This window comes from Oryx dammah, unplaced genomic scaffold (assembly GCF_014754425.2).
Source record: "Oryx dammah isolate SB20612 unplaced genomic scaffold, SCBI_Odam_1.1 HiC_scaffold_28, whole genome shotgun sequence".
Lineage (NCBI taxonomy): Eukaryota > Metazoa > Chordata > Mammalia > Artiodactyla > Bovidae > Oryx > Oryx dammah.
The window spans coordinates 76,856,596-76,872,238 of NW_024070212.1; the positions used below are offsets into that span (position 1 = coordinate 76,856,596).

General features: G+C 40.7%; 1 protein-coding gene across 1 annotated transcript in view; it reads right to left on the minus strand.

Annotated features, from left to right (window-relative positions):
• Positions 1-220: 220 nt before the first annotated feature.
• PDE4B (phosphodiesterase 4B) overlaps positions 221-15,643 on the minus strand; it is a 45,578-nt gene continuing 30,155 nt past the window's right edge. The window contains exons 3-10 of the mRNA XM_040232659.1: positions 13,453-13,631; positions 11,972-12,070; positions 11,666-11,830; positions 9,462-9,561; positions 7,077-7,231; positions 6,833-6,955; positions 5,934-6,116; positions 221-2,503 (exon numbers count right to left, since the gene is read on the minus strand). Of these exons, the coding sequence (XP_040088593.1) occupies positions 2,138-2,503; positions 5,934-6,116; positions 6,833-6,955; positions 7,077-7,231; positions 9,462-9,561; positions 11,666-11,830; positions 11,972-12,070; positions 13,453-13,631 (1,370 nt within the window). The 3' untranslated portion in view covers positions 221-2,137. The remainder of the gene's footprint in view (positions 2,504-5,933; positions 6,117-6,832; positions 6,956-7,076; positions 7,232-9,461; positions 9,562-11,665; positions 11,831-11,971; positions 12,071-13,452; positions 13,632-15,643) is intronic.

Below are 15,643 nucleotides of genomic sequence, written 5' to 3' on the forward strand. Positions count from 1 at the left end.
TCACCATCTCCCTTCTTGCACCACCAACTTTGTTGAACAGTTGCTAAAAAAGTAAATGTTCCAAGCTAGGGGACTTTTTGGACACAGATTATGAAACTTTAGGTGTGATGTTGGCCAAGCAAAGTGGGGGGTTTTCTTTGTGGGGTATGGTAGGAGAGAAGAGAAAAAAATATCTGCTTTTAATGCGTCAGAACTAACCACGAAATAACTGGGCCTACAGTCTAATCATGCTTTGTTTATTCACCTCATATAAAAGTCTCTTAAGAATGCATTTGAGCACAATATATAATAATAATACTATAACATACATTGTGAGAAACTTTGGAAAACAATAAAATGTCCACCTGAAATAAGCAGTGTTCATAGACATAGAAACCCAGTGGTCATGCACATTTGTGCCATTTCTTGAACTACTGAGTCACAATGCTGAACGGAAAGCATGATATAGATTTTACAGAGACTGAAGCCAGACAGCGGTCTAGCAAGTGTTATCAGAAGCTTCACATTTGCATAATTTACTATGTCAGTTCACATTTCATTGTAAAATTCACATTGTTTTTATTGTTTTCTTTAGTAATTAATCGGAACATTGACATTCCTGCTTAATGGCAGGCTGGGAGCTTTCTCTTTAAAGTCAGTAGTTTGGGGACTCTCAGAAGAATGATTGGTGAGTTGCTTGTTAAACCGAACGTAGTGTTTCTTGTTAAACTGAAGCCTCAATTATAGTAGAACTCAGTTAAAACTCAACTCATGTGTACAGATTTGAATAGAACAGGGGTAAAAACCACAGCCCACTGCCCCCATACCCCATCAAACTATACAAAAGTAAAAGCTCAGTACAAACCATTAGTATCTAACGTGAGAGTCCTGTTTTCAAAACCAGTTCATGAAGGAGTTGAGCAGTATTAGCAACTCGGACCAGGAAAAGGGCAGACCCAACTGGCGAGGGGGACATCTCTTCAGCAATGTTCAGGTTATATAATAATACACAATACAAAACGTTACAAGAAAAGTTGCAACTCTTAGGCAGAGTCTTCTACACAAATTGAACACCACCATTGGCAGGCAATGTTAGATATATAAATTAATAACTTACAAAACATTACATTATATACATTAAGTAATAAATACACGGTTATAAACAGAAATGGAGGTGTTAGCACAGAAGGCAGTGCAAGAGAAAGACGGCAGCATTAAATTGGAAACAGTGTAACTGGTGTGAGCATGAAGAGGGGAGCAAGAGAACAGGATGGGTATGTGCAACCCCGGCGGCACAGGGGTTCAGGACCCTTCAGGGCAACTGCCTTGTGAAGCTAAATTCTACACAGACTGTTACTGTGAACAAGACAACTACCCATTCCTACCCCTTAGTTTGTTCAACTTTATTCTGTTGATAGCAAAGAAGTGCAATTCTAGAGGAGAAAAAGTACTGTTCAAAGCAGGCAGGCAGAGATCTGTTATAAGGGCAGCTGAGGAGTTGTTTGGGACCATAGGGGAAGGAAGTTGAATGTGGTTAGAAGTGTAGCCTTTCTATTTGCAAAAGTAACTGTAGTTGAGTGAAAGATATTGCCCAAGAAAGAAGGAAGACAATTTACTTTCCTTTTTTTTTTCCCCTCAGAAAGAATCAAAAAAGTTTTGTCAGCTTGTAATGCTTATCTGTGTAGAAGCTGATACTAAATTCTAGGTATTCATCAGGATTTTAAACACGTGAAAATGTTTTACAAAAAAGGCACACAGGGTGGCAGACAAGGGGACAGGTAAGCAGATTTAGAAATGACATTATTAGTCAGTTCAGTCACCAGAGGGGACAGATGCCCAAAACATAGTGCAGAAAAATCTCTCAGTTTGGTGTCTTCCACTTTCAAGCTATTCGGTGGTGATGCACAGTTGGCCTCCAGAACCACAGAAAGCTTCAGCTCTCCACTCAGCTTGCAAGCAAGGCAAGTCAGCCGTGGAATTTCCTGAGCCACTGCTATTCGCTTCATGGTCTTGCATTCTGGCTCCGAACTCAAGTAACTGGAAAGGCCACATGGCCCTTTGTCCTGTGCAGGCCTCGGCCCCTGTGGCGGGCTGGCCCTACCATACAGCTGGCATGCTTGTCAAGGGTGGAATGTTCATCTCCGCACGAGGAGGGAGATTATGTGTCGATCGGGGACTTGTCTTCTGTGGTGATATCTACCTCAGTCTTTCCCAGAGAATCCCTATTTTCTGGATCAATCACACAGAGTGTCTTTGTGCTGCCAAAATAGCTGTGGCCCTCACCATCTTTTTCGGGGCCTTCAGAATCCTCCTCTTCGAGGGTTAGTTCAAACTGAAACTTCTCCATCAGACCTTGGCAGTCTCTGTTCTGCTCGTCCAGTGGTGGGGAGGGGCTCTGGGGTATCATGCTCTGATACCAGTTCCTGTTATCTTCTAAAGTATCCAGAATGTCCTGGGCATCAGGCTGCACCAGGTCTGCCCAGGTCTCCCATAAGGGATGGACGATGTAGTCGATGAAACCCACCTGAAGAAAAATAAAGTTACACCTCTGTTACTGTGATGGGCCCTGGAAAAGCAAACAAGCTGCCCTGGTTTGCAAGAGGGGGAAAAAAAAAAGACACAACAACCCAACAAAGGTTAAATAATACCAGATTCTGTTATTTGGGCATTTACTATATGGTATATCCTTCACTGAATGCAATATATGCATTATTTCTCTTAATCCCACAGATTGAGAATGGATATTCACCATTCACAAAGGAAAACTGAGGAGACTCGCTGAGGTTCAGTGAGACTCATTGAGGTTCAGAAATATCTTGTCAGAGGTCACAGAGCCAGTAAACGGTGGAGCTGGGACTCTGTCCCAACTTTGTCTGATTCCAAAGCCTGTGTTGGTCTCACTAGAACTGATTACTTTTCCTCTGATGTGTGCCAAATAAGAAGTCTGGATATAACCCTGGCTGGGAATGACTTTGTCACTGCTTGGATTCTGTGAGTCATTCTCTGAAGGAAGCCCCTGGTCCACTGAGTTCTGACTCAACATTCTTTCCCTGATAACTTTAAAATATGCCGCGGTTTTAAAACGAAAGGGAGCCAGCCCAGGATGACTCTGGCATGTCTCAAGTCCTGTGGAATGCTTTTGGTTTGTAGACGACGTAGGTAAAACACTTGAAAATACTTCAAGCTCCTACACAAATAAATATCCCCTCTGTGGACATGTCTGCAATTGTTTTAGATCCAGAGGGCACATCATCATTTCCATTGGGAGAAAGAAGGAAAAAATAAAGACAATTAAGCAGTTCCTTTGCTAGTGTTCCTGTGAAGAAACTTGAAGCTTATGGTTCTGTTATGGTTTACACAGGGGCTATGCACTCTGCATGTGCTGGCTCTGTGGCCTTATGCTGACCCATCCACTGTGGGACAAACAGGAAACACTGGGGGTGGGAGCAGGTTGAGAGAAAGAACAGGGGCTAGTTGAATGAGGGAATGGAATTCCCCTGTTATGGTCTGAGGAGCTGGAGAGATGCTGGGTCAGGATTCAGGGGTAGATGAGCAAGGGCAACTTCTGTGCACCCACGGGGCATTACATAGCTAACTTTCCACACTGCTGGAAACCTCTTTGTTAACATTCTCGTTTGGGGCCAGTAATTTCATACATCCAAGTTGTACCATATCAAAGAACCTTCGCCATACATGACTCTTATCTACCTATTTTCTTTCCTTTCTTCCTCTCTTTCTCTCTCTCTCTCATTCTTTTCTCTGGTGTTTCCCTAGCATTAACAGAATTCACACCAAAGTCAGGGGATCTCTGATCTGCACTGGTTATAAGACTGGCTGTAGATGATTCAAATATTTCTCTTCCACCCACTCTTCTTTCCTCTCTTTTAATTCTTTACGTGTGTTTAAGGGTTTTTAAATACTATTTTCAATGAGTTTTCCAGGGAGTTGAAAAAAAAAAAGCTTACGGCAACAGAGACAATTCAATGAGCTGAACTACAGTGCAGCCATTTTCTTTCTTCATTTGTTTTGCTTTTGCTAAATGTTCAGCATTTGTAAGAAAGGCAGCCTCTAGTTGCTCATTTCCTAGGCCCTAGGGTGAGAGAACACTACAAATCTGAAGAGCACCTAGTCAAGGGTTTCATCACCAGTCTACTCAGACAATGCTCACCAAAGCCCACCTGTAGGAAATGCCACAGTGGACCACAGTGTCATGGAAACAGGGAGACCTGTTCACAGTGATGGAGTGCTTTGGGTGGAGGGCAGTGATGAGCTGGTGAACTGAACCAAGCTGGCCTGCTTATTCACCTGACACTCTGCAAAAATAGCTGTTATGTCTGTCTCAAAAGGCTGTTTGGAGATTCAGATAGGATAATGTATATGAAAATGTGTGGAAAACCACACAGAACATCACATATATACCAAACACCTCTGTTGCTAATCAAAAGACAGTAGGCTAATTAATTAACTAATTCATGAATATCCTATTCTAATTAAGGCATGAGGATTTTGAATTGGCCTTAATGTGACGTGTTTTTACGGCATATTAGACTTAAACAGAGCACTTTTACAGACTTTAAATTCATTTGATTGGGTTTTTAAAAAAGGCGACACAGTGATAATTGCAAAGGAGCTATATACTGATATTACAACTACATGCAAATTTGGGGGTAGAAAGTAGTGGAGAAAGAAGATAAACACTAACAAAAAATAGTCTGAATGATTTTGTCATAAAGGCCTTGGGCAGCCTAGAGACACAATCTGAATCATGACTGCCTGGCTCAGGTCATTTGTTTCTGAAAAAAATAGCATCTCAGCTGGCCCTGAAGCCTTTGTAAGGATATCGATACTTTCTAGTGCTATATATTTTTCAGCTAGGGGCACCTCCCTGCCTACAGTGTACTGTACCTCCAGCACAGAGGGAGTTTGTAACTGACTTTGGATACAACCAAAAGATGTCAGCCTATTCTCAGAAGTGTAGATGCAACCTTGGATCTACGGATCAAACCCACAAGTCTTCTGCCTTGACAGGTGGATTCTTTACCACTAGTGCCACCTGGGAAGCCCATGTGTGTGCATGTGTGTGTATATATATATATTTATATTTACACACACACACATATATATAAAATATGCATATTTGGGACACAGCACAGGGCTTTGACCATGAGGCAGAAGAGATATGTGGGAAAGAGATTCGCCACCTCTGGTGATGGTGGCAGTGTGTATGATTCTGGACACTGAAAACAAGGTTCAGGAAACAAGGGTGAAGAGTAGAGGTCCTAGATAAAGACAGAGCTGGGGGAAACCTGGAGGGATGAGATGGCAGCATTCGGTTAACTCAGCTGGATTTGCTATGGTCATAGGTACTGATCTACACTGAGGATACACCATCCAAACTTTGATGGGTTTTCTAAAGACTGCTTTATCTCCTCACTGCGAAATTGAGTGTAATGGAGAAGGCAAATGAGTCACGAGTATAATGAAACTAAATAAGTAGTTGCTTCCTTATAATTTCATACCCACATATATATGTATATATGCTGCTTAGTTGCCCTGTTGTGTTTGACTCTCTGTGGCTCCATGAAATACAGCCCGCCAGGCTCCTCTACCCATGGAACTGTCCAGGTAAGAATACTGGAACAGGTTGTCATTTCCTACTCCAGGGGATCTTCCTGACCTAGGGATTGAACCCATGTCTTTTGTGTCTCTTGCATTGGCAGGTGGATTCTTTACCACTAGTGCTGCCACCTAGGAAGCCTGTGTATCTGTGTGTATATAAATATACACATATATACATATATATAATACATATTTTATATAATATACATATTTTATACAGGCATATTATATATAATATACATATATATATATTTAAGAGAAAATAGCTAGAAAGAGTCCTCCAGTTCAACCATCAGCAGACCCTACAGAAACTTTAAAAACCTCATATTAGATACCTGGGATTTTTCCACGGAAGCTGTGTGCTTATCACACATGGGGCTGATCTCCATTCCCCTCTCCCGCTCTTTGTCTCCCTGCTGGAAAAATTCCTCCATGATTCGGTCTGTCCACTGTCGATACAATTCCAGGGACTTGGTGGGGTTGCTCAGGTCTGCACAGTGTACCATGTTGCGAAGGACCTGAAATCATCAAGTTTTGAAAATCCCATAAAATTAGGTATAAATACTACTAGAACACCTCATCCCTCTTGTACTAGTACACTTGGTACCAGACCCAAGAACATTTTAGTTGCATTATAATTATGGTGTTTGCACCAAAAAAGCAAGATTACAATGGTGCTGGCCAGAGTTGGTTAATTTGCCATTATTAGTGTCCCAAAAGGGAAAATGTATCTTCTTCGATTAACAGTCATTGAATTTAAAAATTGGAAGGGACATGAGAGGTCAGATGCTGCTGCCATAGTTTCTTTTCCTCAGTTTGGAAAAAATGCAAAGAATTACTCAAAGTAGATGTCTTCATATTTTCCACTTGTGGAAAGAGGAGACCAGCTAAAGCCAGTTTGTAACCAAAACAGACCTGACAAAGTTCAAGTCAGTGGGATTTATATCCAAACACGAGCTTTTGGGATCAGCAGGCACGTATAACCTATTACAATGAGATTTTGCTGTTTATTTTTAGAATTAAGCAACTCAATAAATAGAGTTCTGTTTTTCTTTGTAAATTAGAGGATCAACTTGAATATCCATTTTCCTTTGCTTGTTCTTAAAATAAGCCTGAAGTTGTAATAGTAACCTAGGACATGCAACTAAGTAAATTTATTTGTTTTCTTTTTCTAATTGTTGTTTCATTTAGTGTGGTGTGGCTTTGTGTTAAATCAAAGGCTTCCATCCAATACCTGTATACGATCAGTATAGTTATCTAGGAGAAGGACACCGGAACTTGTAACTTTCTTTGTTTCTACCATTGTCTTCAGGTCTGCCAGCAGACTCATGTGTTTGGACATATCAGTTGCTAAGACCTGGGGTTAAAAACAGAGAAGAAAGCAAACTCTCAACAAACTCAGTTTATCAAGGAGAATGGATTTTCTCTTTCTGCAGAAGTAAAAGTAAGTAAGGATCATGGGGAGGCCAAAGTCTTACCATGTCAATAACCATCTTCCTGAGCGTTTGACGTTGCTTCTTGGTGAGATTCTGGAAGATGTCACAGTGTTCTTCTTGGAGCAGTTTGAAACCCACGGCAAGGTGATGGTTTTCCAACACAGACTCATCATTATACATCAAAGCAAGTTCTGAATCTAGTAAACAAGAAAAAGGATGACTTGATGAAAAGGGATACAATTCAGAGCAAGTTCTTGCCAAATGATTTCAAGAACCAAGACCCTATATGTCATTTTCCCTTAGAGAAATAGTCTCCCTCTAAAAAGGGTCAGTTCTTTAAAAAAAAAAAGCTTCTAGTAGATATTTGTATATATATGTTCTTTTTGATTAAAAGTTATAGTATTTTTAAAATCCTTTTTCTCTTTTTCACTTCAGCTGAAGAATTTGACATTTTAGGTAAGGGCATTCCCAAGCAATTAAATCCTATTTTTATCTCAGTTTGCAACTTCATTTCTTCACATATTTTGTACTTCAGAAAAGACTGAAAATGTCACTAAATTTCATCCAAGGTATTCCAATTTTTCACATTATTTCACTTTTTGATATATTTCCCAGCTCTGTCAATTGTGAGTTTTGGATTTTCGAAGAAGATAATGGTGTGAGTTTAAATTTTTACTTTATCCAAATAATACAGCTTTTTGGAGTTTTTTATAAGTATGGTAACAAAACAGTAATTTTTTTACAGCAATCTTGATGTCCCATTTTCTTCCCTGCTGCTGCTAAGTCTCTTCAGTCATGTCCGACTCTATGCAACCCCATAGACGGGAGCCCACCAGGCTCCCCCATCCCTGGGATTCTCCAGGCAAGAACACGGGAGTGGGTTGCCATTTCCTTCTCCAATGCATGAAAGTGAAAAGTGAGAGTGAAGTCACTCAGTCGTGTCCAACTCTTAGTGACCCCATGGACTGTAGCCCACCAGGCTTCTCCATCCACGGGATTTTCCAGGCAAGAGTACTGGAGTGGGGTGCCATTGCCTTCTCCGATTTTCTGCCCTAGGACCCTATAATGCCAGAAATTGCATTATCTGGATACCTAAACTATAGTTTCTAGCCTGCCTTTCACACAGAAAAATCACAGGTATCCTTTGAACAGCGCCATGATCTGTTGTTGAGAACATGGTCATCAACCCATGAAGCCACATTTTCTCCTAATCAAGAATAATAGTCAAGTGATGATAATATGTTACTAGCAGTAGGTGCTATTAGTCATAAATCATTGTTTTATCTGTGTTTTGAGTTACATCTTCAGAAAAGGTGAAGTCAGGGAAATGTGAAGTCAGGGAAATGTGAAGTCATTTCAGCACTCTTGCCTCGTTCATCCTGTGATCTAGGGCATAGATCTGCAAGCTGGCTTTTATGTACTGTAATGCTGTACATGGCTCTGGCAAAAAGGGCATTTTTCTGTGTGAACTGGCCTATATATGGGATGACTCATGATGCCACAATACACCAGCTGACCAAAGTTTACGTTCTTTCAATGGAAAAATGAGGTAAAATAAACAAGGTACCTCATTCCTAGTCATTCAAATATTCTGATGATAAAGGATGATAAGGGCTCTTTGACAACAAGTAGCTCCAACATTTCTTAAAACTGTCAGCACTTGATGTTAATCTTGACCACAACAAGATAACAATATTCTCAGAAGAGAAAAGTATTTAGGTTTTCAGCACTTAGAAATGCTGGGGAAAATCACAGGTTTTCATTAGCATGGATACTTAATGTTTTGAGCATAATAAATGCTTCAAGTAGGGCTTGGGATCCTAAGGTTGGACCAACCCTGAAGGTCACTGAAGTCAGACCAATCTATATTACCGACCAGTCCATAATCAAACCTATGCAGAGGTTTGGAAGAGAGGGTGGGAGACTTTTAATGACCCAGCCATCCACCCTGAATTGTAGAAGCCTATACCAGTGCTTTTTCTGGAGTCTTATTTCTATTTGGAGGCTTGCATGCTCAGAGCCAACATTTGGACCTGCTTCCTCTATAGAAAGGGACACTAGTGGGTCACCATGCTCTCTGTGAGAGCACTGTATAATCCTGAAAATCATTACCACATTATTCCCAAGCCTTTCCTTGTCCTTACTAGATAATTCCACATCAATCACTCTTTCCTCACATATTGTATTTTCCAAACATCGAGTGCTTTTTATGGGTCCCCTCTGACCTTTCCCAAGTTCTCCATGCAGCTCAAAATGATGTTGCTAGACTGGACACAGTATCCAGGAAAGGTCTGACTAGTCTAGTGGAATGGAAGGATGACCTCATTATTACTCTTATTATTATCCATAATGAAAACATTAGGAGGAAAAAAATGAAGCAGCGAATCATACAATTATCCCTAATGACTATTCTAGTGGTGAACTCACTTGTGTTGATGAGAAACTGATTGGAGACTCCAGGATGATCAACGTCATGGATAGCAGCTGCAAAAATGGCAGCCAGAATCTCCAAATCTGTGAAGACGGCCTGCAGAGCAAAATGAGCTTATTGAATTCCATGTTCCATTAGCCTAGCCGCTGATTCAGCTTCACACTGAGGTACCCCATTTCATTCATGTGGTTCGTTGATTTACATAATCTCTCAATATACTAGTTCAATTAAATGTAGATTCTGCCCATCATCACAAGGTCTCTTAATGTGCACATCAAGCCTGCGGGCTGTGGCTCGGGGAATGCTTGTAGTAAAGATCAGGTGGTACCCAGTGTTTGTTTCTTGGATAAGTGGTACTGCAGGATAGTGCTTATGTAACACAAGCACATACAGGTCAAAGAAGCAAGTCAGACTGGCTCCGCCCAGAGACATAAAAACCTTCCTATGTTTTCAGGCTGAGTAAGGCCAAATTCCAGATTTATAAGACTGCCAATAAGTTGTTTTTTAAAAACTAACCTTGTAGTGTGGTCAGAAGCTTTTGCATTTATTTATTCATACATTCAATAAATACCTATCCACTCAGTGATTACTCTAGACAGAATATGAGGACATTTCTAATAAGTAAGACCTGATGCCCAGTACTCAACTCCTGTGAAGCCTCCTTTGCCCTACCTGTACACAATGATTTAAACCTAGTATTTATTTAGGTATAACTTGCTTCTGGTTAAAATGTCTTCCTCTGGCTGAAATGTCTTTCATCATCCTTTGGGGTTACTTATATCTCTGATCCTTCAAATTAAATTATGCACACACACATTTAACTCTTCCTTCTCTAAACATCTGTGGCACTCACAATCAATTTCTAGCCACACAGTGGTGGTGGTTTAATTGCTAAGTCGTGTCCCTGCCAGGCTCCTCTGTCCATGGGATTTCCCAGGCAAGAATATTGGGGATCTTCCTAACCCAGGGATCGAACCCAGGTCTCCTGTACTGCAGGCAGATTCTTTGCTGACTGAGCCCCCAGGGAAGCCCCAGCCAAACAGTAGTTAACAGCGATAGACAGTTGATAAACAGTGTTGTCCCACTGTGTGATACACAGACATAAAAACAATATTGTTTTTTTCCTTCAGGGAAATAAAACAGTCTTAACTTCTTGGATTTCATTTCTCAGAATATATGGAATCCAAGCAATAGAGCAGGGGTCAGTTTAACCTTTCTTCACCCTCCAAACTGAACCTGCAAAAGTGGTCTGGGCTAGAGCATAGACAGTCCCTTCCTGGGTGAACCTGCACATTTTGGAAATATCTAACCACCAATGCCATCTGTCAAGGGAGAGTATGGCCTGCTGGACCCCCTGGGCTGCATATATAGATATATACAAATGTACTGTCAGTGAGGGAAGCAGCCACAGCCACCTTCTAGCAAGATTTCAGACAAGATGGAATGATATCTCTATTTGCCTCAGGATTATTAATTCCTCAGTTCTAGATTTTCAGTTACTTTTCCTTCAATACACAGAGTCAGTTTTATGAACTCTTAGGAGAATAAGCCTATGGATGCTTATTACTAATAGGAACTATATGCTAGACACAACTCAGTTGTGTCTGACTCTCTGTGACCCCATGGACTGTAACCGACCAGGCTCCTCTGTCTATGGGGATTCTCTAGAAGAATATTGGAGTGGGTTGCCATGCCCTCCTCCAGGGAATCTTCCCAACCTAGGGATCGAACCCAGACTCCCATATTGCAAGCAGATTCTTCACCCTCTGAGCCACTAGGGAAGCCCAATAGGAACTATTGGTAACATTTTATATTTCTGTGCTCTCTCTCACAGTGCCTGGGGTAGTGTAGCAGCAGTTCAGATCAGCACATACAGACTATACACTAGATGCCAAACTAGACACTTTTCAGGTACTGGAGACACAATGAAAAATAAAGCTCCCTGTTACCAGCTTGATAATGAAATATTTTTTCAAATGTAAAAGAGGCAAAGGAAAGGCTACTCTAATACCAGAAAGCAAGTAGAAATGTCATCCACTTATATTAATAACCTGAATGATACATGTTATACATAATACAAAGAGCCAGTTCAAGTATGTACAATCATCTAATTACATTATTTCTCTAAACATATCATACCTCCTATGGTACTTTTTAAAGAGGATGGGCAAGGTATGCAAACCAGATCATAACTACTCACATCTAAAGCTGGTGTAGAAAGAAGAACATGGGTTGACTGGGCCACATCAGCAGCATGCAGGCTGTTATGGTATGCCACATCTGCATGATAATGGTCTTCCAAAGTCATCATGTAGGTAACAAAGGTGTCAGATGAGATTTTGAATGTCTTCAGGAGGTCTCTTTCCTGTACAACAAAATGGGTTAAAAAGTAAATAAGTGGATGTCCAAAAATGAAGAAAAGCCAAATCAGAAAGGTAAACTGGGATGGAAAAAAACCAGAAAGAACATCCGATTGGATAACCAACATCCACTCCTGTTTACTCACCTGGAATATGGCATACATGATGCATGTTAGGGGCCTATTATGTGAATATCCAGCTACATTGAAGATGTTAAGGCCCCATTTGTTCAGGTCTTCCAGCTCCTGTCATCAAAATGAGAAAAATTTAGAAATAAAAACACTTCTGTTACCAGGCCTCATCGTTTTCATTTATTGTGTGGGCATGAGTTGACTAAGTCTATAGAGTATCTATTTAGTGTTCCAGTTACATGAACATTTGAAAATGGAATGGTCTGGGAGGTTGGGTGTCCTCTTCATGCTAGTTACACATTTTTGTATATATTTTTCAGAAGAGGGAGAGTGTGTGTCTATTTGTAAATTTGGCTGCTGGCCTATAAATTTTCTGCCATGTTAGTCCTCAACCAATGTTGCTTTCAGAAGTAGGCATAAGTGATTAGAAGTCATCCTAGCCCTATTTCCCTGTAGCCCCCCTTCTCTGCTCACTGGTCCATCAGCAACAACTAGAAAACAATCTCAGCTAGAAAACTCCTCTGCCCTTTGCTAATTACCACTGAGAACCAGGTCAAGGAGACTTAGCTGCTAGAATGTACGTGAATCAACCCTAATTTAGTGTAAAAGGTCATGAAGATGCTAGTCACCCATTATCTCCTAGAGCTTCTGGGCTACAGAAAGACCTGGAAGAAACATCATTCCATCCTGTGTTGTGGGATTATTCCAAGATTATCTGATTAAAGGAGCAACTTATTCTATTATTAATTATTGCCCAGAGTAAGGGATACAGGGGGAGGAGGGTATGGCAACCCACTCCAGTATTCTTGCCTGGAGAATCCCATCGACAGAGGAGCCCTTGTGGGCTACAGTCCAAAGGGTTGCAGAGTCGGACATGACTGAAGTGACTTAGCATGCACGCACTAGAGATACAGGCTCTCCGTAGAGTCTTGGCCCGATATGTAATCAGGCTTCCTCTAATGACATCTTTCAGCTGCCCCCTCACTGAATGTTCATTTGATCTCGTTTCATATTCTCACAAAGCTGAAATGTCATCTTGCACAGCCTCCGGGAGGAGGTAAGAATTCTTTCTGAGCCTTCCTCCACTACTAGGGTTAAGGCTCAAGAGTCAATGCTGTCAGTTTCTCTCATTTCTTCTCCAATTCTGGCAATCAGTGCATATTTTCTTTCTGATCCTTGGCATACAGTCTCTGAAATTATCCTCTGGGATAGTTCAGTCCTGCCTACTGCCCTCACCTTGGATTCTCCTAATATGTGTTCAACAGGATTCTCCATTCATGAATTAATGGACCCAACTCAGGGCAAAATCTGGTCTTTTGATATAAAAAAAGGGTCTTTAATTAGGTGTACAGCAATGGAAAAACAGGGTACATCAGCCTCATCATATTATTTAATAATAAAGCAAAAACAACCACTACCATTTTCTAATAGGAGGTTTTGGACATCTGTCTGCTGTAAAGCAGCACTACACGTGTACACACCCAGCTTGCACACACCTTGGCTAGATGGTCTTCATTTTCCGTGTTGACTCCAAAGCGTGAGATGCTTGTATTATTTAAGCTTGAACTATGCATCAGTTTTTTGACTCCGCTTATCTGTGTCATGAGCTGTTGCTTTTTCTTTTTCTCCCTGTCTTTCTGGGTGGGAGATGGAATCTCCACGTCATTCTGTTTGTCTGTAATAACAACAACAACAAAAAATAGGTTTTCCAGTCCCTGCATGCCAGTGAGAACCCCTGTGTGCCAGTGAAAACCCACTACAATATTCGAAACAACTTCTAATGGTCTGTCATGGATAGCACACCTTAGGAAGGGCTGTCCTAGCATTATCTCAGTTAACCTCCAGGACAATCCTGTGATAGGTGATTTAATCTCTAAAGCAGCAAACTGAGGTCCAGAGGAGCTAAATCACTTGTTCAAGAATGGCAGGTAGAACTCAATCCCAGGTCTTCTGTTTGCAGGGTGATTTGGGGGAATTACACTCATACATTTTTAAGGTGTGACATCAACATTTATATGTAAATTTCTCATTAAAATGAATAACGTGTCTGTGTATATAATCAAAAATGTTTATGTAGCCAAGCACAGGTTAATAAAAACAGGCTTTATGTTTTGCTCACTTTATTATATTTGTATTTATTTTTTTAATTTAAAAGATCCATATAACTGTAGCTGGGTTCGATTTAGATGAGTGGCATATATATTAGAAAAATGAATGGTTTATAACCTTTAAATGATTACTTTAAAGCTTTGGTTTATTACCATCTGAGGTTTAGACAAAGACTATACTTTCAGTATTATTTCATGCCTTGTGTCTATGAATCCCATGAATAAATAATAACAATGCCTCTCATTTGTAACAGGCATTACATTTATTAAAATATACATATTAAATATTTATAATCATCTCATTTAATCTTTTAATAAATTCTGCTACAAGATAATAGGAGAGCTAGGGTTAGTGAGAAAAACATATCTACGTGCTCAGAAGCTCTTTCTTCTATATCATGAGATTAAAACATGAGCAATCAAATATTCTGTTTCACTTCACAGGGGGATGGATGGATCCTGAGAGTTCTTCTTCAAAACGCATCAACTCTCTCAGGTCACAGATATGCCTGTGGGTGCACTGAGGCTATCATTTAGTAAAGTGCTTGACAGCTAAACTGAATTAAATGAGACCCTGTGGCTGAAAGAGTTAATGCAGCTTCCAAAAGTTCCTACTTTTATCTCTACTTGTTTCAGCGAAAATGAATCCAAAGACAACTTCCCCATTTGAAAATGACACGTTTCCAGATGGCCTGCCGGGATCTAGACGATTTGCTTTCAACTCTGGCAGCTGATGGCATAGTCACATGTTCTCCCTAGAGACCTCCGCCTGCTCACAGGACCCTGTGGACAACTCATCAAAGCAAAGCCAGCCCAGAGACAGACGCGGAAGCAGCTGTTCTGGACCCTGGGCACCTGGCTGCAGGGCTGGAGCAAGGGTTTTCTCTATCCCTGGAATCTCAGTGCTGTCTCTGCTTGTCCCCCACCTCCTCGATTCATCAGCCTATGGCTCTACCTTAGGGAGGAATTTTAGTGGTCATCTTGATTAGTTCAGGGGTTTCCAACATGGTTCAGCATCACCCAGCGAACTTTAGAAAAATACAGACTTATGAGCCTCACCCAGTCCTACTGAACCAATTAAAAAAAAAAAAAAAAGCTGCCCAAGTGACTCTGATGGTCAGAGCCAGGTTTGGGAACCAATAATAATCCCACACACTCATTTTTCAGATGAAGTCAGCAACTTTCCCAAGCTCAAAGGGCAATTTATTCAACAGATATTTATTTTGCAATTACCTTGTTCCAGACAGTGATTTAATAGCATAGAACCCAGGCCCCTTAAGGTTCCAGTTAAAATCTCTTTCTGGTCTCTCAGTCTTTAGCATAAAACTATATATGGCATTATTTTTGAATTTACTTTTCTCCCAGTCACCTTACTCCTAATAATGACTACTTTGCTAAAAGGCCACTATCGCCCCTGCCTCTCCTAATGTCATTCTTTACCATTCTGGTTAAAGAAGCTGTTGGATTCTTCTGTGCCAATGCAGATACAAAAATCTGTAGTGAAACTAGCAGCTTTTTCTCTGTGTTTAATTAAAGATTCCCTGCAACAGCGAGTCATTGAGCCAAACCACTACTCTGT